We start from the raw sequence: 26443 nt of genomic DNA, 5'->3' as shown, positions 1-26443 counted from the left end.
AAATGTAGAGCCTGTGTCTCCTCGCAAGTTTCAGGCCCATGGTGTATGCACAGTTTTGCTGAGATAGAACCTCGATTATGCTTCAGGTTTTACTGTTTTGTTTGCAGCCAAACTGAAGCTGTCTCCACAGCTGCTGGGAATATATTTGCAGTTGGAGCTTCACTGCGTATGACTCAAATACGTTCCATGACCATTAAAGGTCGACACATGCTACTTGAAAAGTGGAGAAATTTGCGCGGTGCGATATTTGTAGCAAACACTTCGGTGCAAACTTTCCCCCAGGCCCATTGTGATGGTGTTCTTGCCGAGTTGTAAAAGTTGACTCCTCTTGTTTTACAATCTGATCGCATTGCACTGAATCGATATCGCTCATTTTATACATTTTTTTTCAGAAATGAGTAGTTATTCATTTCTAACATTCCTGGCGTATTATCAGGGTGTTCTATTTGATACAAAATTCAGAACGAAGTGCGGCTGCAACAATTCGAGCAGATGCACCGTTTTTGTTCTTGCAATCGGTCTCACCGCTGTTTCACTCAAGAAAGGCGAGCCGAGACTTTGACAGATAACGGAGATGATGGGGGCAGATGAGCAAGTCGGAATCGACGTCAGTGGGCTGGTGCTGGCCTGTCATAACACACGCTGGTTGGGAGGTGGCGCCACAACTTGTGTTAACACACACTGATCAATGTCTCATGTACCGCGCTTATACCCAAACCCATCTGCACCATCACAAAGCAGGCAGCCAAATAGCTGCTCTCTTCCTTCTCACTCAGAAAGATCTGACCTATCTACACAGGCAGCAAGGTGAGCTGGTAACGTGAATGTTGTTTCCGAATCAAGGAGTTCAATTTCACTGGTATTTGTTCTTGCGATTGCCTTTTGAGAATAAGTCCTATATTTGCAGATGCTGGCTTCTCTGATGGGTGTTTTTATCGCGATTTGCTTCGAAGTTGAAAGCAGGCGACCAGAAACGACCCATGCTGTCAATTTCCTGGATAATGAGAAATGGTTGACCACTGTCTCACAATATGACAAGGAGCTCAGATACTGGAACAAATTCCGAGATGTACGTACCTTAATATCTGGTCTGAAGTGGAGTTCTGTATTTTCTTAGGTTACGGCTGCGGTAATGTAGTTAACACACGCTCTGCCGTTTTACACAATAGAGATGCTGATGCTGCAATTATAGTGAGAAGGAGTGAAAAACACAAACAATCTGATGTTTAAAAATGGTACACACGTTCCCTGATGTAAATAACAAGCTAAACGTAACTGCTCTGAAGCTGATATGTTGAGCCTTTAAATCTCCTACATTTTTGTAGTTTTGTTAGTGCAGTGCATGTTATTTATGTATTTTCTAGTGTTCTGTTAGGGTTTAATAGTTCTGCTATTGAGCACAAAACCCCCTTTTTACGCCTTGATGTAAAACATAGCTAGAACCTTTAAATTCAAGTCAGCTTCACATGAAATGGTCAAAAAAATTCAGGTTGCATATCCATTCTTGATCAATTCAGTTGCTATTTGTAATCACGCTAAAATGTATTGTGGAACATTTAGGGGCATGGAATACTGCGTGTGGTCTAAAAATGTGTATCATAGCTTGTAGCAAATTTTCATTATTCTTGACACATTGAAAAAGAACTTTTATTGAAATCGCAATATTGTATCTGTAGAGTGTGTACACTGAACTATTGTGGAATATGATCTGTCCCATGAGTGGGTTGATTGACTCATGTATGCCTTGATGGTCAGTTTCATTTAAAGCATAAATCAAATCTGATGGTATTTGTTGCATAATTTCTTCTCAGGATGCTTCGAAATGAATGTGTCAGTCTTAAGTTTGTACGTTGATTTTTAAGTAGTTCTGATCGGATCAGTATAAATTGGACCAGCTCCCTACCCAAGTTCTGCTCTGCTTGGACAGCCCCTCAGGATCTGGGGTAACTTGTTTCAATTCTAGATTGATGGCTTCCGCAATGCCTGTTGAGTGCAGTGTGCAATCTGCAGACTCTGCCATGTGTCTGCTATGTGGTGTAAGAAGAATTGGATGGATGGCTTGTTTGTAGGTTTGTGTACACCTCCTGATACCTCAGCTTTGTCTTTGCAGGTACCAGACAAGGTGTTTGTTATCTTCCCAAATGAGCCTTCTCTATTTTGATTGGACACATGCCAGGGACTCCCATGAATCAGCTGGAATGATTGATTTCTTCAGGGGTGCTTTGAAGATATTTCCAATGTCTTTCTGGGTGTTCCCCACCAAGACAGAGTTCTAAGAACTTGCTTTGGGAGTCTGGTTCTGCCGAAATACTGTGCAGTTTTAATTTGTGACAGTATGTACAGATAACACTGTACTTTTTTGTATCTGATAATTGATATCTGAAAGAGGAAAGGGAATTAATGGGAGATAGTTTATGCAGGTGTTTGGCAGTATATTTAAATCACGAAGCTGGTATTGAATCAAAGTGGATTTTACATTGCAGCGATGCAAAAAATCAAAATTGAGGCAACGGTCAATGTGGTTCCAGAGCCTTGTTAAATGAGTCTGCCTCCTTCATGTCGTCACTTTTAACTTGTTATAACGTAGGAGTTAGAAGCATGATTAGGCCACGCAGCCCCTCAAGCCTGCTCCAGCATTCAATAAGAGTTTTTCTAATTTAATTGCTCCACATTCCCCATTATCCTGATGACGTTTCACCCCTTTACCAATTACTATCTCACCTCCTTATCAAATTTCAAATTTGGTTTCTTTCACAGAATTTGGGGGTGTTATATTTATGCTATGATACCATGTCGTGTCTGTATAACCTAGAACAATTCACCTCCACCTTCCAAATCCCATTTGTCTTTGTCCATGTTTAGTTTCAGTGTTTTATCCATTTTTGAGACTAGATTAAAGGAAAATAAATTTCAATCAAGGCTTTTAAAAATAATATCTACCTGGTGTTATGACCAGGTGAGGAAGCTAAATCAGCTTGCCTTTATTTTCAACCCTACCCCCAACCAGTTGCAACAGATATTGTTTCTTTGCAGCATGCAGCTATCACAAAAATCAAATGTAGTTCAGGAAAATGAAGGAGTCAATTACCAAGGCTTTTTTTTTGGATGAAAGAAAGAGGAATTTTATTACCTCCTAAAACTGAGAAAAGTAATTTTAAAATGACATCATGTATACATACAAACACAGGTAATGAGTTTGTTTTTTTACAAAAGAGTGATACAGATAGGGAGAAATAAGGCAACACCGTGGAAGAGTTACTACAGTTTTGGAGAAGTTAGATTTTAAACTTGCAACTACCATTGATTGATTGTTGACATGTAGCCATAGCAGTAGCAGAACACATAGGTGTCTTGAAATTCTGGTAAATATTTGTTTATACAAGTTGCTTTTTCTCTTGGTGCCGATTTCCAAGATGAGAGAACCAGACAAGGATAAACAATTGCAGCTGTTGTTGTCAATTGATTCATTTTCATTCTCACTGCTTTGTTGCACAAAAGCAGCGGTTGAAATATAGTCAGTGTATATTCCTGGTGTAATTTCATTGTCTTTCGAGCTAGCTAACCAATGATGAGTCTTTCATCTTACTGCATCTGATATTATTATAACTGTGTGAAGAAACACAAGAAATAAATTTCTTGAAGCTGACAGAGTAGCCTAGTTTTTAATGTATTTAGATAAAAATGGTAATTTCAGTACAGATGGTTTAATTTATTCCATATGGACTCATGAAGCTTGCGTCAATGTAACCACTGCAGTCATTTTAGGTCTCTGTTTCTTCCTTTCTAAAAACTATTTGAATCCATGAAAGGCTGCATGTATGACAATCTTGTGGTAAAAGTTCAAATTTAGTAGTCGATATTTACCATGATTGTAAAACATTGCTGCCCTGAAGAACAGCAGTGAACAATGTCTGTCCTTTTTTTCTTCAGTGGCTATTCCATTGCAGGGCCATTCTGAAATAACAGTACAAGGATGGAGATGACAACATACACACATTCCACTTTTTACTCTCTTTAGCCTAACCTGGGTTATACACCTACTTTGGGACTAGCAGCTGCACTTGTTCCCATCTCCCCAAGTTTTTACATTTCACTGCCGATTTCTATAACCCATGTACCAGATTATGATATTTTGACAGATTTGATATCCAGTAGGTTGTAATGTGTTTTTTTTTCCCTCGTAGGATGTCTTTACTGCATCCTGCACTTCACTCTTATTCAACATTGCACTAACTCAATTGGACGAGTTAAACATGATTGTGTTCCTTCTCCAGTGGGTAACTCAGTTTTTAACTCACTGTTATGTCTCTGCTGGTCTGCAGCAGTGCTGTCTGTTATGGGGTAGGTTCCTTTTCCTGTTCCCTTTGGTCTAGAAATTTATTTTACCCTGTTCCATTTTCCCTGGAACACTACTGCTATCAGTTGGATGTTCAGCTTTTGATATAGTTCCCTGTGTATCTTCCACACAATGAGGCTTCACTTTCATTTTCTCCTGGCCTGTCTCAGAACCCCTCTGATTCTCCATAAAGCTATGCATTTTCCAGATCTGTCTTTGACCTGTCATCTTTTGTCACCTTCCTTGGCCTTTTCTTGCCTTTTTTTTGATAACTATTGGCATGTTCTCAGCCCTGTTTAATTCAAGTGACACTGTCTAAGCCACCTGATACCTCATGGATTTTACTGCCTGCTGTGGGACTTCCAAATCTTTTTCTCTTTCAGGTCTTTCAGCTGCTTGCTGCTGGCTTTCTCCAATGTTTCAGCCTCTCAATTGTCCTTTTCTGATTGGCAAAAGCCTAATTATTCCTCAATAAGATGTCTATCCCTGGCATCGAGAAACTTGGGATTATCCTACTGTTACCAGACCTGTAACGACTACACTGTCTAAGTAAACATTAACAATTGGCAACTCTATACTATTTCCCATGAGACTTTTTTAAAATCACCACAATGGAACTTACTTTGCTTCCAAGTGGGAAGTCTTTTCTTTTTCCCACTAACATATAAGAGAACCTAACATATAAGAATGCTGATTTTTCTCCCTGGCTGTTTGAAATAGTCAGAGTGCCCTTGAATACAGTCTACTGACTGCTATCCTGGTCAACAGTGATACCTGAGCAGAAATTGGCCACCTTTAATGTTACAGATACTGATTTGTAGCTTGAGTTTCTGGGGAATGTTGGAACCAAGAATTTCCCTTCACATTTCCAGCAGTCCAGTTTGGACAGTGTCCCACCTGTTTCCCATCAGATCGCTTAACATCTGGGGCAGTTCTGTATTCTCTGCCTGGTTTCCCATTTCTTTCCAGCATGCCTCAGAAATATTTACCTGACCTTGATCTCACCATGTTCTGTGATGGTTCCCAGACCCCAGTTTCTCAGAGTTTAGGGGTTTACGTGCTAACTCTTAGTCATTAGCTAGAACTGATGCCTGCCTGAGCCATGCTACCCTTCATTCTTATAAGTGTGTCTGGATTAGTTTAATAAGTGTATTGAATTTTTGGACTCCTTGAAGAAAAATATGTTTTGAAGGTTTTCATGGCTAGCCTCGATTTTATTTGCCTACTGGTCAAAAGCGAGCGGCTAAAGTCATTCAAGTTCTGGGTATGTTTGGTCAGGCTGTTTTGAGGGTGTAATTTTTTGCCTCTGGTGCTAACTAGTATGCATTTAAAATAGCCCCTATCATAGCCAATGACACTGTCCTCAGGTAAGACAGCGTAAACATTGACCTTTCCTTGTCAACCTGCTCTATCATGGCTCTATTTCAGACTGGCCACTTTAACTGCTGTGCTAACCTTTCCAACCCAATAAAGAGAGCATCTACCTTTCCTTTACCAAACATGGGAGTTAAATGGACAAATGGCTCAGTGGTCAGTGCTGCTGCCTCACAGCGTCAGGGACCTGGGTTTGATTCCACCTTCGATCGACTGTCTGTGTGGAGGTTGCATGTTCTCCTTGTTCTGCATGGGTTTCCAGCAAGTGCTCCGGTTTCCTCCCACAGTCCAAAGATGTGCAAGTTAGCCGGCCTGTAGGTTAGGTAGGTTGGCTATGGGAAATGCAGGGTTGCAGGGACAAGGTAGGGGGATGGGTCTGGGTGAGATGCTCTTCTGAGGGTCAGTATAGACTCATTAGGCTGAATGGCCTGTTTCCATACTGTAGGGATTCTATTCTATTCTAAAATCTATATTGTTTAAGCTTCACATTTGTACAGTACTGTCACGCAGAGCAGTCTTACCTTCTCTTCTCAACTCAAGCTGTTTCAATTTGAATGCCCGTTTTATTTCATTTTAGATTTCTTGGAATTCTCTTTGCTTATCCTTTCTTAAAATCCTCTTTCTTCACTCTGTACTCATTGCTGCCTCTCTCTGTGTCTCTTTTCTGTTCCTGGATTCTCATTTCATTATTTCTGCGTTGGAATTCTAAACCTAATCTCTGCTTCAATTTTAATTGACCTATTTCACTATCCTCAGTTTCCATGTCTAGATATTTCACCACCTGTTTTGTAACCTTGCTTTCTCAGGCTTTTGGGCAGAAATCTAAATGCCTCACTATCTCTTTTAATTCTTCCAAGGCATAGCTTTTAGTTTTTAATAAGATGTTTCATCCTGCTGTATCAAAGCATTACTATCAAGCATAGATGTATTTTTATTAATATCGTGGAGACTGAAGAAAATCTCTGTAGTTTTGTATTTAGAAAATAAACACTGTGTTTGAATGAACAATTTATTTGTCTCTACTGCATCTCTTTCATTACTTAATTTGGAAAGTTCTGGTGAGCCCCCAAATTTGTTAAAACTGAGTGAGGAGGTGGAATCTGTTCCCATCTTTTAAACAAAAACAGAAGTTAGGGGAAAAACTCAGCAGGTGTGGCAGCATCTATGAAGAGAAATCAGAGTTAACATTTTGGGTCCGGTGACCCTTCCTCAGAACTATTTTGAGGGAGGGTCACCAGACCCAAAACAGTAACACTGATTTCTCTTCACAGATGCTGCCAGACCTGCTGAGTTTTTCCCCTAACTTCTGTTTTTGTTTTTGATTTACAGCGTCTGCAGTTCTTTCAGTTCCCATCTTTTAAACCTTTGCCATTTGGTCGCTCTTTGTAGTTTTGTTTTCGTAGGCCACTATTATATTTTAATTAAAGAGTACTCCCCACTTGCCTGTATGAGTGCAGCTGTAGCACTTAAGACTTGACACGCTCCAGGACAAAGCAACCCACTTGATTGGCACCCCATGCACAAACATTCACTTCCTTCACTTCTGATGCTCATTATTAGCACTGTGTACCATCTACAAGATGTACTGCAGAAATTCACCAAGGCACCTTGAATAGCACCTTTCAAACCCACTAGCATTTAGAAGGATGAGGGCAGCAGGAATACGGGAACACCACCGCCTGCAAGTTCCCTCAAAGTCACTCGCCATCCTGACTTGGAAAAGTATCGTCATTTCTTTAGTGTTGTTTGTTGGTCCAGCCAATGATGCCCATGGTCCTGCATGTATCATATTTTGCAAATAACTCATTACCCTGTCCCTGTCTGTGCCCCTGTACCATCACCCTTTAGCCCCATTCCAAGTTGGCGCCAATCCATGTTGAACCATGTCCACCACCATGCATTTCAGTCCGTCCATGCCAACTCTCCTAGAATCTACCATGGGCAAATCTCAGGAGCCATGCTCTTAGAAGATAAATTTATGTATTTGTTGATGATGTCACTAGTTAAAAAAGCAGTCTTGCTGAAATAAGAAAAAAATTGAAATTCCCCAACTTATCTCTTATAAAAAAGAACAAGCCTTGGTATTCTAAGTTGTTTGACAGCTTTGACAGTTCCAGTGGGTTGAAAGTTTTTTTTTCAGCAAAACCATGTCAACTTTCACAATCCTAAAGGGTACCTGACCCCTCAACCAAGGGCATGTAATTTCTAAAACCTCTCCCCCGAGGCGTCCTGGGAGAATATCTACAGGAGAATATCTAAAGGAGATGCCCTTCTGTCTAAAATAACTTCACTGTAACTGACCTCCCCCAACCCGGTCTGCTCTGCATTTTCAGCGTTCCAAACAGTGGGGATACCAAAATAGAGTTGAAGTGGAGACAGTTAGCCATTGTGTTTGGGCCACATACATGTGAAACCCGAAACAGCTTGGATCAGGATTCCAGATGTGTGGGAATTTTGGACATTTTTACCAGGACAAAGATGGTCTCTGTTGTGGCAAAAATCTGACCAGAATAAAATATTTAAAACGGGGGCAGATCTAGGTGGAGGATGCCCTCCCAATGATGCTAACATTTTTTCCAATTATAAATCCCAGAAAGTAGATCTATTAAATGAAATGGATTTACCCATTCCTCTGAAATGTGTTTGTCTTATCATCTTCAACTGTGATTTTTAGGAGAGGCAGGAAATCCACATTCTACTAAAAATCAGTGTGCTTCCTAGACTCACTAAGAAATGGAAATATTGTAAAAGTAACAATGTTTGAACTAAAATCAAAGGAGCTTTCATTTGAAATCACATAGGTGTAAAGTAGTAGGCTGAAGAGCAGCTATTTGTGGTAAAATTTTACATTTATGCCAATATTTGAACTTTCTGTAACATAAGCATTAAAAACATTTGTGACGAACATTCATATCTCTATAAGTATTAAATATGGGTTATTTTGTATGTATTTAAAAGCGTATTTGTAAAGGAATCTGTTAAATTTATTGGTTATCACACAATTGGTTTCTTTTTTATTCAATCATATCAGCCTTGATACTCTGGGTATCTTGAAGGAAACATTTAAAAATTCATAGTGAGCAGTCATAGGGACTCAGTCGAAATGTGAATAAGTGGTGCACTTTGTTACAAAAGTCTAATTTTATTTTTGAAAAGAAATGGAAGATTTTCCTAATATCACCTTTCCAATAAAAAATATAAGTGCATATGTTGTTAATTATCAGAATGCTTTTTGTTCCCACTTAGTAGGGAAGCGCAATAACATGACGGCAACATAAACAATGTACTTTAAACTGGGATAAAAATGTTGACATCACAGACAGAGACATTTCAGCCAATCATGTCTGTGTTGGCTGAAAAAGAGCAATCCAGCTTAATTGTAGCATTCGGTAGGTTGACCTATAGATTTGGGCATTTCAAGCACATATCCAGTGTTTTTTTCAATGTGGTGAGTGTTCTGCCTCTACTTCCTATCAGGCATAACTTTCCCATCCATTGGGTAAATAGAATTCTCCACTCCCCACTAATACTTCTAGCAAGTACTTTTAGGCTATGCATCCTGATAGTTGATCTCTCTGCTGAATGAAATGTGTTCTTCTTTATCTACTTTATCTAGACACCTCCTAATTTTATACACCTCATTGAATTTCCCCTCAGTCTCCTGTCCATTAGAGAACATCTCTATCTTATCCACTCTTTTTCCATAGCCGAAGTTCTTCACCTTTGACAACATCCTTGTAAATCTTATCTGTATCGTTTGTAATGTAATCATACTCTCCTGATCATGTGATGACTGGAACTCTTGCTGTAGCCCAGCTTTAGTGTTTTATACAGTTCTAGCATTGCTTTTCTGTTTTTGCATATGGTGGTCCGGTTAATAAAGGATATTATTCCACATTCCTTCTAACTACCCTGTTTCCTTGTCATGCTCCCATTGGGGATCTGTGAATGTCCAGTTCAAGGTTCTTCTGCTCCTTTGATCTTCATGCTATCTCACCATTTATTGTTTCAGAGATAGTGGGAACTGCCGAAGGGAGGAGGGTAACTTAAGAAGGGTCCAGACCCGAAACATCAGCTTTCCTACTCCTCTGATGCTGCTTGGCCTGCTGTGTTCATCCAGCTCCACACCTTGTTATCTCTTACCATTTATTGTGTTATCTTTTGTGTTGCTGCCCTCCCCTAACGTGTTTCCCCACACTTCTCTGGATTGACTTCCATTTATTAATTTTTATGCCCAATTCATTAGTAATTTCCACCAATCTGTAGTTTTCTTCCTCAAGTATTCCTTCACATCTTTAGTGGCAGTATTGGAGGAGGCAGACAGTGGTGACTCTTTGTTCCAGCAGTGTTTGTATCAGATACCAATGACATTCAATGTCACAACCACTCACACCTATGTCAGTAGTTCATTTATTATCTAAGTCAGGCTTCATTTGAGGGTTTTTTCCAAGGATCCTGAGGTTGATTTATGCTCAACATCTATGAAGTTGATCTGAAACATGTGACTGCAACTTGAATGTACCTTTCCATTTTTCCCTTATTTTCTGTTTAAGACCTATGAAGTAATATAATACCACTAGGCGATGGTCTAATGGTGTTCTCGCTGGACTGTTAATTCAGAGACCCAGGTAATGTTCTAGGACTCGGGTTTGAATCCCGCCATGGCAGATAGTGGAATTTGAATTCAATAAATATCTGGAATTAAGAGTCTAATGATGACCATAAATCCATTGCCGATTGTCATTAAAAACCCACCTGGTTCACTAATGTCCTTTAGGGAAGGAAACTGCCATCCTTACCTGTTCTGGCCTACATGTGACTCCGGAACCACAGCAATATGGTTGACTCTTAACTACCCTCTGGGCAATTAGGGATGGGCAATAAATGCTGCCTAGCCAGCGACGGCCTCATCCCATGAATGAGTAAAAGGAAAAAAAATTGCTTAATTTGCTTGTTTTTACAAAACCTGTTTGTGCAGTTTTTTTTTACTTTCCCGCATCAAAAGCAGAGAGGACCATCAATGGAATCTATGTTGGCATTGCAAAGTGTGATGTAGTAGTAATCAGCAATGTTGCATCCAAGATGTCTTTGAATTCTGGTGTTCCAAGCATTCATTATTGTTTATTTGAGGGCTCAGTTTGACACTGTGTAAAATTGTCAGGGATGTGCAGCTGAGATGATATCAAGACTGAAAATCTGTGGCACCAGGGCATTTTGAAATTGTCCTGTGAATAAAGATTTTACCAGCATGATGTTGGAATAGAAAAATGATCAATGCTGTTGCAAATAATTTTCTTTCCCTCCAAAAGGTTTAAAAATACTTGTTAAAATTATGTTTGGCTCGAACTGTAGTGTGGACACACTAAATTCCTCAGAAAGATTGGATTGCGTGTATGTAAAGTACACAGCTAACTTCCTTCCGTTGGTCTACATGGAGCAAGAACTGGCAAGTTCTTGTACAGACAGAACTTTTGTACTGCTTAGTTTCTATATATGTGCAGTGAACTTTTCCCCTAAATGTTTCAAGAACTACCGTATGTTAATTCTACCCCATGTCAACTAACTCTAATGCTGACTGCACCCTATCTGTGTTTTGATCACAGGTCATTTTTTGTCTCATGTTTGCAGACTTTCAGGGCATACATTGGGCAGGTTTTCTTAAGGAATGGCAATATCTCACAGATTGCCACTCTGGCCTTTCGTTTTAAAAGAAAGGACCTCCACATTTCAGAGGGGAGATTCCAATGGAATACAGAGCCATACTTCAATTGTGACAGTTCTTTCATAGTACAGAACTGTCAGAGAAAAGCAAACCGCACCTCTCTTTCACAGCAGTTAGCTGCCACAATGCGAAATGTAAAGGTCCAGGCAGCCAGTTTGACAGCTGCTGTCAAAAGGTAAGTGTTGATGGGAGAGTAATGTGCCAGGTGGGTAGGTGGGAATAGGGTGCCAGGTAAGCAGGGTGCCAGACAGGTAGTGTGCCTGCTGGCGAGGGTTACGGTGCCAGCAGTATGATGCCAGATGAGTAAGTGTTGGGTGTGAGGTTAGTAGGGTGCCACTGGGGAGGGATAGAAAAACAGATGGGCAACAAGTGGTAGGATGCCAGCTATGCAGGATGCCAGGGTGTAGGGGGTAAGTTGCCAATAGTAGAATTCTAGATGAGTAGGAGGGAAGGGAACAGGGATGGAATGCTAGATGAGAAGGGGTAGGGTGCATGATAAATAGAGTGCCAGCTCAGTCAGGGATAGGGTGCCAGGTGCATAGAATTCTAAGTGGGAAGCAGGTGGGGTGCCAAATGGCAAGGATCCAGCAGGGATTTGGGGCCCGGTGGTGCCAGTCAGAGCCTGGGATACAAATGATCTGGGGGAGGTGGATGTTCTAAGTATGGGGTCATCAGTTAAATATGGGGTCAGTTTAATCATTACTTAGGAGTTCGATTATGTATTTAATAGTCTAACTTTTCCTGACTAGTGATTTTACTTAATTTCAACAGACCCAGCAAAGTCTACAATATAAATGGGGACTTTTGGAGGGTTCCTGGCATAGAAGAATTTCTTCCTTTGCAGTGTACTATGGTGGGAATTCCAGAAAGTACTCATGTGCAACTCCCATCTACAATGGAACAACAACTATCTGGCCAGTGGGAAATCTGGGCCTTTTTTATGATGATAATTTGTGTAATTCCTCTTGATTTTTATTTGTGCTGCACCTTAATGCAATCGAATACTTTAGTGCTGCATTGAGAAAATTGTAATGTTCAATGTACGTTTCAGTATCTATCAGGCTGACCTCACAAATGATAATTTATGTCCAGTTTTGAGCATTTCTGTTTAGAGTATTTTGGAATAGCCAGTTTGGGGCAGCTGATCAACCTTCCTGAGCTCCTTTCCATATAAAGAGAAAGGATGGGTGATACTGATGGCGGTTTAAGCTGCAGATTAAAAAAAAAGTCAAATGCTTTGAATTAGTACAGAATATGCTATTTATTTTCACTGAATTTGTTTTTTTTATTGTTTAGACACTTATGAAGGAGTAATAATTCCAGGTATACTGGAATTCTAATATTTATGTACTGCTGGCTATAGGATGTGAGTGTGAAGCATCAAATAATGAGTTAGTTCTGAAACTCGAAACTTTTAATAAATTGGCTGATTGATTAAATTGATGAGTCTTTCATAATAGAGTTATAAAATGACTGTCTTTAGCAGATGCTTTGAAATTAATCAGCTTCTTTGTGAATGAGGCCAAGCGAACTGAAAAACAGAGTCAAATTGCCAACCAATCAGCATTCTCTTCTCATGCAGGATAAATTATTGCTTCCTTTGAAATTTGGTATTCTTGTGATTCTGTCCTGATGAGTGCAAGACAGAAAACTTCACTAACCTGCCATTTTTTTCCTTAGCAATAGTCAAATTCTGTATTGCTAAGCAACTAAAAGTTCTAATAAAATCAAAGAACAATATACATTGGAAATCTGAGGCAAAAACTGAAATTACTGGAAAGACTCAGCTGGTCTGGCAGCATCTATGGAGAGAAAGCAGAGTTAATGTTTTGGGTCCCGCAACCCTTCTTCAGAAAGTTGGAAAGCTTGTAATTCTGAAGAAGAATGACTGGACTGAAACACGAACTGTGCTTTATCTTCACTAATGGTGCCAGATCAGCTGAGTTTTTCCAGCAATTTCTGTTTTTGTGACTAAAAGTTCTAACTTGACTGGCTGTCCAAGACACCCTTTTTCATCACTGTCTGCATTGATACCCAGCCTGAGCAACAACCTAGAATCACAACAGAAGAACCTTCCTGCCCTGTGGCAGGATTTGGTTATATTTGTCTGCAATGTTCCTTTAATCTTCCATTCAAATCCTAACCTAGCACTTTAAGCTGGTTGTAATTGAGATTATGTCCTTTAAGAAACTGAGTTTTTAGTCGTACCTTCAAGAAAGAAGTTATGTTTTCTGAAATTTAGTTCACAAATTTAATTAGCCCTGTGTTCTTGTTACAATTTTTTTTATTTACTTGTGGGATGTGAGCGTCACTGGCTGGCCAGCATTTATTGCCCAACCATAGGTTCACTTGAGAAGGTGGTGGTGAGCTGCCATCTTGAACGGCTGCAGTTACTGTGTTGTAGGTAGACCCACAATGCCCTTCGGAAGGGAATTCCAGATTTTTATCCCAGTGACAGGGAAGGAATGGTGATATATTTCCAAGTCAGGATGGTGAGTGGCTTGGAGGGGAACTTGCAGGCGGTTGTGTCCCCATGTATCTGCTGCCCTTGTCTTTGTAGATGGAAGTGGTTGTGTGTTTGGAAGGTGATGTATAAGGACATTTGGTGAATTTCTGCAATACAGCTTGTAAATGGTACTCAATGTTGCTACTGAGCATTGGTGGTGGGGGGAGTGAATGTGGTGCTAGTCAAGAAGGCTGCTTTGTCCTGCATCGTGTCAAGCTTCTTGAGTGTTGTTGGAGCTGCACTCATCCAGGCAAGTGGGGGATATTCCATCACACTCCTAACTTGAGGTTTGTAGGTATTGGACAGGTGCCACTGATTTTATATGGCAAGTTGACTGAGTTTCTTGTCAGCAGTAAGCACCAGGTTGTGGATAGTGTGGGTTCAGTGATGGTAACACCATTGAATGTCAGGTGGTGGTAGTTTGATTGTCTCTTATTGGAGATGGTCATAGCCTGGCATTTGTGTGGCATGCATGATACATGCTACTTGTCAGCTGAAGCCTGAATATTGTCCATATCTTGTTGCATCTGAACATGGACTGCTTCAGTTTCTGAGGAATCACAAATTGTACTGAACATTGTGCAATTATCAGTGAACACCCCTACTTCTGACCTTAAGATGGAGGGGAGGTCATTGATGAAGCAGCTGAAGATGGTTGGGCCCAGGACACTACCCTGAGGAACTCTTCAGAGATTTTCCGGACCCGAGCTAACTGACCTCCAACAACCACAACTATCTTCCTATGTGCCGGTATGATTCTAATCAGCAGAGAGTTTGCCCCCGATACCCATTGATTCCAGTTTTGTTAGGGCTCCTTGATGCCACACTGGGTCAAATGCACCCTGGATGTCAAGGGCTATCACTCTCACCTCCCCTCTGGAATTCAGCTCGTTAGTCCTTGTTTGAACCAAGGCTGTAATGTGGTCTGGAGCTGAGTGGCCCTGGTGGAACCCAAACTGGGCATCAATGATAACACCTTCCATCACTTTACTGATGACTGAGGGTAGGTTACTGGGGTGGTAATTGGCCCATTTGGTTTTGTCCTGCTTTTTGCATACAAGATATACCGGGGCAATTTTCCCATTGTTGGGTAGATGCCAGTGTTGTAACTGTACTGGAACAGCTTGGCTACAAGATGTATTCTACTATCGCATTCTACTGTGAGACTGAAGCATTGGACCTAACAGAATCTGAATTTCAAGTTTTAGTTTAATTTCAGTTCTGAGTCTTGAGTTTTGCTTCTGCAATTACAATAACATTACTTGGTGATAGCCACTGATTATGTATGGTACTTGCATATTAACTAAACAATATTATTAACTGAGTTCAAGATGGGTCCCCGATGGGCGTAAACACAGTTGCAATTACACTTCTCTTGTATTATTTTTAATTTTCTTTTGCAGATGGAGATGAAAACAATTAGCTGTCACCAGATCAATTAGAATTTCTTTTGGAAAGAGCAACCATTTGGCTGATATTAATTGGAAACTTGTTTTTCAATGAAATAAACCTCTTCCCTTCGACTGTCTTGTTGCATCAAGTTAATTTCTGAAAATGGATTAAGAATTTGGCTTTGTAACAAGGATTTAAGTTTAAATCTGGTAGTGCTCGTAAAACTCTCAGGATGTATAAATGCCAAATAATTTAGCATGAACAGAATACTATTGTTTAGGTACTTCTCCTACAAAAAAGAAAGCATAACCTGTGAAATTCGATATTTTAAACAAGATTCTGAGTGGACTTAACAGTGTACATACTGCGAGGATGTCTCCCCCTCGTGAGAAACTTAGAACTAAGGGCACAAACTAAAATAAGGGATCTTCCATTGAAATGAAGAGAAATTTCCCCAGAGAGCAGTAGAAGCTGGGTCATTCCACATTTTCAAATGGGTTTGTCAGATTGTTAATGGACAAGGTAGCCAGGGGTTCTGGAAGGTTGGTGGGGATTGTATGTTTGTGGGGAAGGGGAAACGGCAGGCAGCAAAGTGGAGTTAAGGCTATAGTCACATCAGCCACTATCTTAAGAAATCACAGAGCATGTTTGTGATCTCAGTGGCCTACACCTATTATTTATTATGATTGCCCCTAGAAGGCCCATGGGGAATCACTAATTAATCTCCCTATGGAGCTCATTGAGTATAATTTCCCTTGATAATGGTCAATGGCCTGCCCAAGCTGGAACTCTTCACCTGAGCCCTTTATAAAATAGACACAGGCCCTGTGCTCCTGGATTTGTGGGCATCTGGTGCGGAGGGGTGTGGGCAGATCAGAGGAGCTGCTCATGGATCTGCACCTGAGCCTGGCTAGGCTGGTTATAAACAGGCCCAGGCAGCAGGCTGTGGGGGAAGTCTTCTCTACCGACTGTCTGCCCCTCTTCCATGGATACGTTCAAGCCCGGGTGTCATTGGAGAGGGAGCATGCAGTCTTCACCAATGCCTTCGATGCCTTTAGTGAGAGGTAGGCACCTTGGGCAATACAGTGCTTTATTTCTCCCTGCAACTCTATTTTGATTTAGCCCCTTCCCTCTCTCCTTACCTCCGTCACTATTAATAGTTTGCATCACCCTTAACAGGCTTTGCATGTAAATATTGAATTGTCTACACGGGTGTTTTTACTTGTGGTAGTTATTCATGACCTTTGAGCCCGGAGGCCTGGGTTCAAGTCCCACCTGCTCCAGAGGTGTGTAGTAACATCTCTGAATAGGTTGATCAGAAAATAGGTTTAAAAGAAAGGCAGACCCAGATTGGCCTTCATGGTCTTTGCATGTAAGTCATTCATATGGTGGTGGTTATTTGATAGAAAAAAAACCACAATGATTTGGTGATGGGGAAAGAATAATAAAGCAGACCCAGGGATGGGCAAACAGAACTGTCTGTGCTGGGTTGGGACTAGCCTGTGTAAGTCACACATAGTGGCTCTATTTAGTGTTCAACAATAAATGATATCCCTTTCCACTTGGGCTCCCTGTGTTATTACATTTGTGAATTTCTTATTAGAATGTATTCATTTGTACAAGTTCAGGGAGATGCTGTGCGGTGGGATTAACATTGGTGGCCAAATCTAGGGCAGGATCTTCCTTTTAGGGGTCAGGAAACAGGCACTGGGACTGACTCCGGGTCCCAAACTAATCTATGGGGAAAGTGCTCACTGGTTCGGATTCAGATGGAGTGCCACCTTACCCGGCATGGCAGAGTTTGGCAGCCAGTTATTGGCCAGGGTCCAGACCAGAAGTGGGACTGCGCCAATGCAAACACAATTTAAACAGACCATCACAGTCCTTTCTGTGGCTGCCAATTCGTTGCAATATCTGCTGTTGGAGAGATGCTGCGGACGAGACGGAGGCCTAGGACCTTGGGCAGGGCAGCCCCTCGATTTATGGACATCCCCCTTGGGACTGTGAGAAAACAGGAGGCAGGTCAGTGTTCCAGGTATTGTCCCATGACAGGAGAGAGCAGAACCAAAATGGAGATGAACAGGCATAACTGCTTCACCTAAGCCCTGTGGAGCACATGGCAATCCCATCTGTTGACAGCAGAAGCTCATTACCAGGTTTTGCTGAAAGCATACCTCCATCATTCTCCTTCTCTAATTCTACCTCACCCTAATCCTGGTGTCTGACATGAAGTGTAAGCTGCACATTTGACAGTGGGCTACCTTCATCCCAGCCCCACCCTTCTGCTGTTTTCAGATCCCCAAGAACAGCCACCTGGCCAGTCAGTACAGCTTCAGAGGGAAGCATGACAGCTTCAAATGACCTTCATGAAGAAAAGCTGTACCTTGACCTGACACTTGCATTGAGAATGCGGTGGGCAATTCCATGAAAGCCACTGTCTCAGTGCAGCAGTGAGCTCAGGCTGAGGTCACACCATCCACGCCTAGTGCCATTGCAATTTAGACTGCTGCCATCAAGCAACAGAGGCATCCAGGCTCAAGAAGCAGTCTATAAATGCCACTCAACCTGTGTACTTCCTGTTGCGTTTCAGTTCATGATACCAGCTGTTTGCCATCGATGCCAAGGTGTGATAATCACAGATAGGGCCACAAAGCTGACAGCTGCCTAAGACCATCCTCAAATGCTGTCTGAAAGCTCTCCCACTGTCATTCAGCAGCATTCCACCAGCCATACATTGGGATAATCTGATTGGAGTAGCTCTGTATAGAAGCTACAAGGGAAAAGACCTTTGTTAAGACAGATACTAAGGGAACACACAATGGTAAAACATTCCATCCTGTATGTATGTGCTGCTGGATAAAGATTTCAGGGAATTATTTCATTTTTGTTTCAGGACTCTTAGCAAAGAGAATTCTGGTGCAATTAAGTAGCAGATGAATTGAAAGGTGGGCAATTTTGGAGATACTGTGATGTTAGGATATCATTGTCATACATGTGGCTTTAAGAGGTCTGTTTTGTCCTGGTTGTTTTTTTTATGAAGAAAGGTTGACACAGAGGTGGAAAGTCACCTGCTCAAAGACAATAAAGTTATCAACTTGTGAGGCTTTTGGGTTTTTTGTGAAAGTTGGAACAATAGAAGTAGCCTGAATGGGTGGGGTCAAGCTCCCACAGTACCAGGATTTTTAGTTTTAGCTTTCAGCAGTTGCTGGGGTCTTGAAGCTGGATGTTGAAGGTCATTTTCCCCTCTCTGGTAAAGCTATAAGCTGGGGTTCTCTTCCTGCTGCTAGAATTGCATGTAAGACAATCTATTTTAGTGAATTTGCCTTTGCCTAGGGTGTATCTATGGGATGGTACCATATTGGGACAGTTAATTAGTAGCAGTTTATATATATTATTTAGTTAAGCATTTTGGTGCAGTTACAGTTAAGCCAATTCTTTCCTTTTATTTTTATTTTTATTTGTCTGTATTTTAACTGTAGTGTAAAAATAAAGTGCATTTTGCTTGAAATTGATAAGTTCAACCAATTGAATTACATCTGGAATGCAACGCCTTACAATTACATTTAAAATGATTTAAAAAAAGCTAGGGTGTAGGCTATCTTCTTAATATATTTTCAGGGGGTTCGGTTTGGCCCATAACAGGCTCTAGAATCTTAGTAGCTGTTGATGAATAGTCACACCGATGGCTGCTCTTCTGTCTTATCTTGAGATGGTTCCCAAATGCCTGATGCCAAAGGGAGAACTGGTGAAAGTGGCAGGCCATTACAAACCTGGACTCCTGCTCTGGTGAGTACCAGAGAGTGCCTGCTGCCACTGTGTCCTCCTCCCCTCCTGCAATTGAACAGTTGCTACAGAACATGAATTGTTTTCTCAATGTTCCTTGGTGCTGCATGGCTCTTTTATAGGCACTTTTTCCTCACTCATTGGGTGGTTGAGGGGAACCACTAGAGAGATGCATAATAGTTTTTGCCTTGTCATCCAGCCTGTGGTTGCTTATGGTAACACAAAACATGGTGGATGTGGGTGCCTATTGCAGGATGAAGATGTGCTTGCTGTGGAATTGTAAGGACTGACTGAACAAATCTTCTGGTCATGGTTACATCTCAATGAGACATTGATGATCATTATCCCAGCAATCATGGAACATTTTGCCATTATAGTGGGCCCACTGAGTTCCATGTGTCCAATTGATTTTAGCCTACATTGTCAGAAATCCCACGTTTTGCCAAATCCAGATGTTTACTTCTCCTTCCCCTAGGTGGTTGTTAAGAAGATGATGAAATTCTCTCACCTTCTAGACCCGAACACTATCATCTCCCTGATATAGTAATGAATGGTGAACTAAGATATTGGTAATGGCACCAACTCCTTGCTAGAAGGAGTAGGATGGAAATTTTGAATGATAGCATCTTGGCAGCCACTTGCAGATTGAGTTGCAGGAGATGACACAGCTTCGTGCCCAATTCCCTGTTGAAATAAGAGCACTTTAGACAGTGCTGCTGACTGAGTGTTCTCTGGAGATCCTGTTGCGAGCTGCTCTTTTCCCGGTTCTTCCCTGCAATGCCTTAGCCCGTGTTCTATTCCATGCTGCAACCTAAGATGCTCTTCACCAACAGCCCCCATTACTGACCAAACAAACTCATCCAACGTTCTTGTCAGAATCCTGCACCAGCCCCTTGAAAATCCCCCCAAGTTAGTGAAACTCCTCTAAGATCATGGCACTATATTTCCACAAACTGCATCAACAAAAGTGAGTGAGGCAAATCCTAGTTGAAAGTTAAATGGTGATCCCTGTAAATGCCCTATGGAGGGCCCTTTGATGCAGCTAACAGGGAGACGTTTGAAGGGTGCTAAATAGAACTAATCGTTGCGAGTTGGCAGAACATACTCTGCATCAATCTTGGAGGCTGATTGACATTACGTTCGATCCTTTGCATGCCTCTGACACATACACGGTGTGCCCACATGAATGCATTGTCACATGCTGTGCTCTGTGTGGCTGCATTCACCCATCATCATTTCACCAGGAGCTTTGTATCTCTGGCACTGGTGGTCCTAGGCAGGTCATTTTAACAGGCTTTGTGTTTTGCATTCTAACAATACCATTTCACTTTTTTTACTGACTTCCTGTCGAGAATAGTGAATATTTAATGCCGATTCCAATAGAAGAAGCAATGAAAGAAAAATGACCCATTATGAAGCTAGAAAGAATCTGTTGTCTTGCACATTCACAAACTATGATCAGTATTTTTGGAAACATGTTCTGTGACATTGCATCATTAATCCTGCTATGTTTTAGCACAGAAGTTTTTGAAGACTGCAAAAAATGCTTGGCAACAGGGAATACACCAATTACAAAGAGAGAAATTCCCAGAAAGCTAACATGGCATAGATTTAAATTTAGCTAAAATGCCTTTTTGGAATACTCTGTAATGAGTCCTTCTGTCAACAACTTCTTTGTAAAAATAAAAAAAAGCTAATTTGTATCATGTGGTATTGATAATGTAAGATGATCATTTCTGGCAACAAAAGAAGTGAGATATCTAATTAAAGTTTCTGTACCGTAGAGAGTAAAAATCAAAATAATTGAAAGACTAGGTCTCATGGGCATTGAGCTGAGAGCTTCAGAATGTTATTACACTGCAACCAGCTCTTATCATTGTCACTAACTAAAGCAATCATTTAACACTTAATCTTTGCCAAAGTAATTACCTTTCACACATTTTTCTCTGATCTGTAACGTGCGCAAAATAATTTTTTTTTGCGTTGTCCTTTATTCTATTGTGAAACTTTGCCACAGTTACATCAAAACACCCTAATTAATAAAAAAGGTCAGGGAAAATATTTCTTGTTGAATGGTGTTTTCAACTGCTTTTCACCCTGCCGAGAATTTGCCACTTCAGTTGACTCTTACTTTTGGGAACTAGACACAGCTGCTTGCTGACTGGGCTCCTGGACTCAATAGTTACCTAATGCTTCCCTTCAAATTTTGACAGAACACTGACAGGGCATGCACACTTGTGGAATGGGAGTTAAATTTGCTGTCTATCTTGCCTTTACCCATTTGAACCCCACTGAGATCTGAATTGTGTACATAAGCACATATTGATTTTGTAGCCTCTGGAGAGCTTTTAGATCTGTTGTGAGTTTTTTGAAGCTTTGTTTGTCAAAACAGAAGACCAGTTTGTAGATATGTAAATTAAAAATGAGGGCACAAATTAATCTGAACTCTTAATTTCCTGCCTTAGCACTCTAACTGGAAAAAGGTATTGAAGGATCATTCCTGTAATAATGATTTATTAGAGTGTAAAAATGTTCTGAAGCTCTCAGCTCAACCCTCATGAGACCTATTCTTTTCAAGTGTTTTGATTTGCACTCACTATTGTCCAGAGATTTTAATTGGCTTTCTCACTTCTATTTTGCCAAGAATGAACTCTATGTGAATCATAAAGTTTCATCCATGATCTAAAAGATCTGATTTTAAATTTGTAGTGGATTTGTAGGATCCACTGTCCACCTGATATGTACTCAAGACTGTGTAACCAAATTCAGCTCTAACTCCATTTGAGAATTTGCTGATGACACCATTGTAGCAGGTCGGATCTCAAACAAGAAAGAGACAGAATACAGGGAAGAGATAGAGAGCTTAGTGGTGTGGTGTAAAGACAACAAACTCTCCCTCAATGTCAGCAAAACAAAGGTGCTGGCCATCAACTTCAGGAAACAGAGTGGAGGACGCACCCCTGTCTGTATCAATGATGCTGAGGTGGAGGTGGTTGAGAGCTTCAAGTTCCTGGGAGTAAATATAATCAATGATCTATCCTGGCCTATCCACATCAACGCTACAGTCAGGAAAGCACCCCAATGCCTCTACTTCCTCAGAAGACCAAGGAAATTGGGCATTTCCACAATGACTCTTACAAATTTTTATAGACGCATTGTAGAAAGCATCCTATCTGGATGCATCACAGCTTGGTATGGCAACTGCTCTTCCAAAGAATTTAAGAAATTAGAGGGTTGCGAACACAGCCCAGTCTATAATGAAAACCAGCCTTTCTTTCATTGACTATGTCTATACTTCCCGCTGCCTCGGAAAAGCAGCCAACGTAATAAAGGACCCCTCCCACCTTGCTTATACTCTCTTCCATTCTCTCCCATTGGACAGAAAATATAAAAGTTTGGAAACATGTACTAACAGATTCAAGAACAGCTTCTTCTTCGCTGTTATCTGACTAACGAATGGACCTCTCATCTATTGGCGTTGATCTTTTATCTGCACCTTTTCTGTAGCTGTAACCCTATATTCTGCATTCAGTTCTATCACTCAGATGCACTTACATAAGGTATGATTTGTCTAGATAGCACACCAAACAATACTTTTCCTGTATCTTGGTACATATGACAATAATAATAAATCAAATCAAACCTCTTCTTACCTGTGGGAGGCCCAGCCCACTTTTACATTTTTCAAGTGAGATATTGGAATTAAACAGCACATGCTTTTATTATTTCTAATTCAAAATTGTAATGGGGTCCCATTTATGTTATGAGTTTTGTGCACTCTTATAAACATATCGGGACAAATTTGAAGTGCACACAATTAGGACAAAAACAGAAGGTTAGTGTGGTGCTGTAATTTTCAGGTCACAACTGCCTTGATCCATTCAGGCAGACCCAGTTAAAAAATGACCTTCTTGTGTCCAATGAAAGTTGTAGCTTGTTCACTTTATGCTGTTGTGGTGAATTGTTTGTTACAGATTGTGTCTGTGGATAACTAACATAAAGATACCGTTTGGCATGTTCCCAGTACCAGTGATTGAAGTGGGAACAAAAGTAATTGATAGCTACAGTAGAGAAGGAATTATACCATCACTGTCAGATCTCTGGAGGCTACTGATCTTTTCCTGTCCAATAGTGTTTGCTTCTTCTAAGAAAACAACAGGCTTTCCTTCTCCCGCTTCTATTTCTTTCAGCTGTATTTATCTCCTTTTATTTGTAACAAACAATTGAGTGTTGCTGGGGAATAACTTTGCAATGGTGGAAACAGGTGCTGCCAATTACACAACCAATTCTAAAATATAAGCAATTTAAAATATTACATTTACACATGTCTATTGAAAAATACGCCTAATACATGATTGGATTGTCTCTGGCTCTTTCTCCTTATGTAAAATGATATTGAATTTCTACTTTCCAATTTCATATTATAAATGACTTCCATATTGTTTGGGAGCAGATAGCAAGTTCTCCTGCTGCTAATTCCCACCTAATGTGGTAAAATAGTAGTACGTGATGAGTTAATTAATGTGTGCTCAGTTAATGAAGGGTACTGTGGAGAGCTGAGTAAAATGAATGATTCTGTGTCTGAAATGTGTAATATGTTGGGGGAAATCACTGGAAATATTTGTATGAAATAAGTGGTTATTTTACACAGGCAGGCAGTTTAGAATGCTTTAGATGTTTACATTAGCTGAACTCTAATAGCTTCTGAATAATGAGGCATTAAACTGAAACGTTTAGCTTACTAATGAATTCATCAGTATTTTAAAAGATGATATTTAGGTCAGTTAATCCACCACAGAGTTGTGCAGTGCTAATGCGCAAACGTAATCCTCTATATATAATTTTTAAAATTATTTACATTTAATACAATAAGAATTCAAATTTTGGTACAGATTATACACAATTCACTCCCCAAACTTTCCCTGGGCCAAACCATTTAGAAAATGTATGACTCCAACACCAGAGAGACAGAGAGGGAGACTCGTATTTGGGTTCTCTTGTACTCATTCTTCAGGATACATCAAATCAATGCTGACCAGAATTGACACTTACCTGATCTCTTGTCCAAATAAATCATATTAGGGGTGAAAAGTATCAAAAGGTCATAGCTATATGCCTAAGAAAAGCTCATTATTTTGTTTTTTGATTTGTCCTAAAGAAAACTGCCAATATATCTGGCAAGGTAACAATTGGCTGCATTTCAAGACTAGGAAAAAATTGAAAGATTTTACTTCTCTAATCCCTCCTTTATTGCTTATTTTGGTACAAATCTAGTTTTTACATGTGCCTTCTAAGTGCGTTCCTGACATCTGATATACCTCTGTAAAGTATGTTTTTATGTGTGTAAGTGCAAGGAATTCAGGGATATTTACTAAGAGTTGAGTGTTCCAGTCCTTTGCATTGGACAACATGGAAGCTCAGATTGGGTTCATCATTCCACACAAACATGTTTGGTTTTCTACTTGAATATCACAATCTTGTCTGTTTCCCATATCCATTGCTTCCCTGAAAGATCAAATATCTATTGTAGATTTTAATAGACTCAATAGTAAAGCATTCACTACCTTAAGAAGCCGACAATTCCAAATATTCGCGAGTTTTTAAATGAAGAAGTTTCTCTCTATCTCAGTCCTGTATGATCTACTGTTGATGCTGAGAGCATCCCTCCATGTTTTGGACTCCACAGACACAGGAAACAAATTTTATGTTTACCCTGTCATACCACTTCGGAAGCTTGTACATTTCAACGAAATTACCTCTCGTTCTGCTGAACTCCGGAGAGTACAAACCCAGGATACTCAGCCTTTCATCATCTCAGAAGTGAACACCTTCCCCAAACTGCTTGTAGTGCAGGTAAGACCTTGCTTAAGTAAGGAGAGCAAATCTGTGAACGCTTCTTTAGATGGGCTCTCATCAAAATACCATACAGTTGTAGCAAAACACCCTAATTCTTTTACTTCAATTTCCTCATTGCAATAAAGGCCAATATACGATTTGACTTCCTAATTGCATACTATTCCCACATGCTAACTTTTTATTCCTTATATGAGTACCCCCAAGGGTCTCGTAACATCAACATTTCATGGTTTCAATAAACTTAAAAGTTCTACTTTTCTATTCTTATTGACAAAGTATAACATCTCACACTTCCCCACCTTATACTCCATCCACCAACTCCTTGCCCCCTCAGTTAATTGGTCTGCATCTCTTTGAGGCTTTTATATTCCACCTTTTTTATCCGAAGCAAACGACAATACTTTTCGTCTCTTTAAGTTATTAAGCAGACTGCTGCAGCAGGCTCAAAGCAGTTAGGGCTCGGAAAAGTCATGGAAATGCCAACACTTGCAGTTAACTGTTGAGATTATGGCTCAGGAAACACCTTGTAGCCTTGGGGGCTTGGAAGAAGCATAAGTCATTAACAGTTGCACGCAGCTGAGAGTGGGGTTGAAATTAGCCCACAATCCGTATTTGTTGGGTGTAGCTGAAAAGTCTGAGAGCTCAGAGAAACCTAAGACACTACCTCCTCTTCCAAATCCATTTTGATTTTTCACCACCTCCTCTTCCTACCTCTCCCTCACCTTTGATAGTTCACATTGCCCTTGCTGGGCTTTACATGTAAATTATTCAATTGGAAACATGGGTGATTTGCGGCTGGTGGTGAATAGATTTAAAAAACCCCATGGCTGATTTGATGATGGAAGAAAAAAAAAATTGTTTCAGTTGTGTGCAAGACTGCTTCTGGATATAAAATAGAAAAAAAAATGCCTGTGACAGTACCATTTTAACAAAGCTAGTGAGCTGCAGAAAAGCTGGGACTGTGACTGCGGGTAGGTATTGGAGTGCAGTCCCAGGAAAGGAGAATGAATTGCCAGGACATGAGCTGCCTATGATTGAGCAGCTTTTAGAGGACTTCTGAAGCTCGATCTACCTCTGTGTGCAAAGTGGCCTGGAAGCAGCATTTCTATAAAATGTGTTTTTTTTCAAAAGTGTAAGAATAAATTGGTGAACTGTGTTCTAAGTGAGTCAGAAATGTGCCATGGTGACATGATGTGGCCGGTTTTTGTCCGATACCAACCTCCTTGGATGTATAATGTAGGCAGCCACTGCCTACAGAGTGAGCCAAGAGATTTCATGGAATTCTGAACACGATGGGTGTCCAGAGAAGATGCTGAAACCTGCAGCTGCCAGCTACACACTCAGACTTTCAAGTCAGGAATTGTCACTATCTACTTTCTCTCTACTGCCTGAGAAAATAGCAACTTGCATACAAATTAGGAGAGATTATCTAATAATGAGATGTTAATACATGCACTTGTTCCCTCACCACTCA

At 40.5% G+C, this 26443-nt stretch overlaps 1 protein-coding gene across 2 annotated transcripts in view; it reads left to right on the top strand.

Moving 5' to 3' along the window:
* The first annotated feature begins 697 nt into the window (after positions 1-697).
* Positions 698-26443, top strand: part of LOC109929127 (SPARC (osteonectin), cwcv and kazal like domains proteoglycan 1) — a 468013-nt gene continuing 442267 nt past the window's right edge. For both annotated transcript variants that reach the window (XM_048603880.1, XM_048603879.1), the window contains exons 1-2: positions 698-807; positions 908-1069. In XM_048603880.1, coding sequence (XP_048459837.1) covers positions 908-1069 — 162 coding nt within the window. In that variant the 5' untranslated portion in view covers positions 698-807. The remainder of the gene's footprint in view (positions 808-907; positions 1070-26443) is intronic.

This window comes from Rhincodon typus, chromosome 12 (genome assembly GCF_021869965.1).
Source record: "Rhincodon typus isolate 14 chromosome 12, sRhiTyp1.1, whole genome shotgun sequence".
NCBI classification, from domain to species: Eukaryota; Metazoa; Chordata; class Chondrichthyes; order Orectolobiformes; family Rhincodontidae; genus Rhincodon; species Rhincodon typus.
Note: the sequence above shows the minus strand (reverse complement) of the source record. Positions and strands in the feature narration are given on the sequence as shown.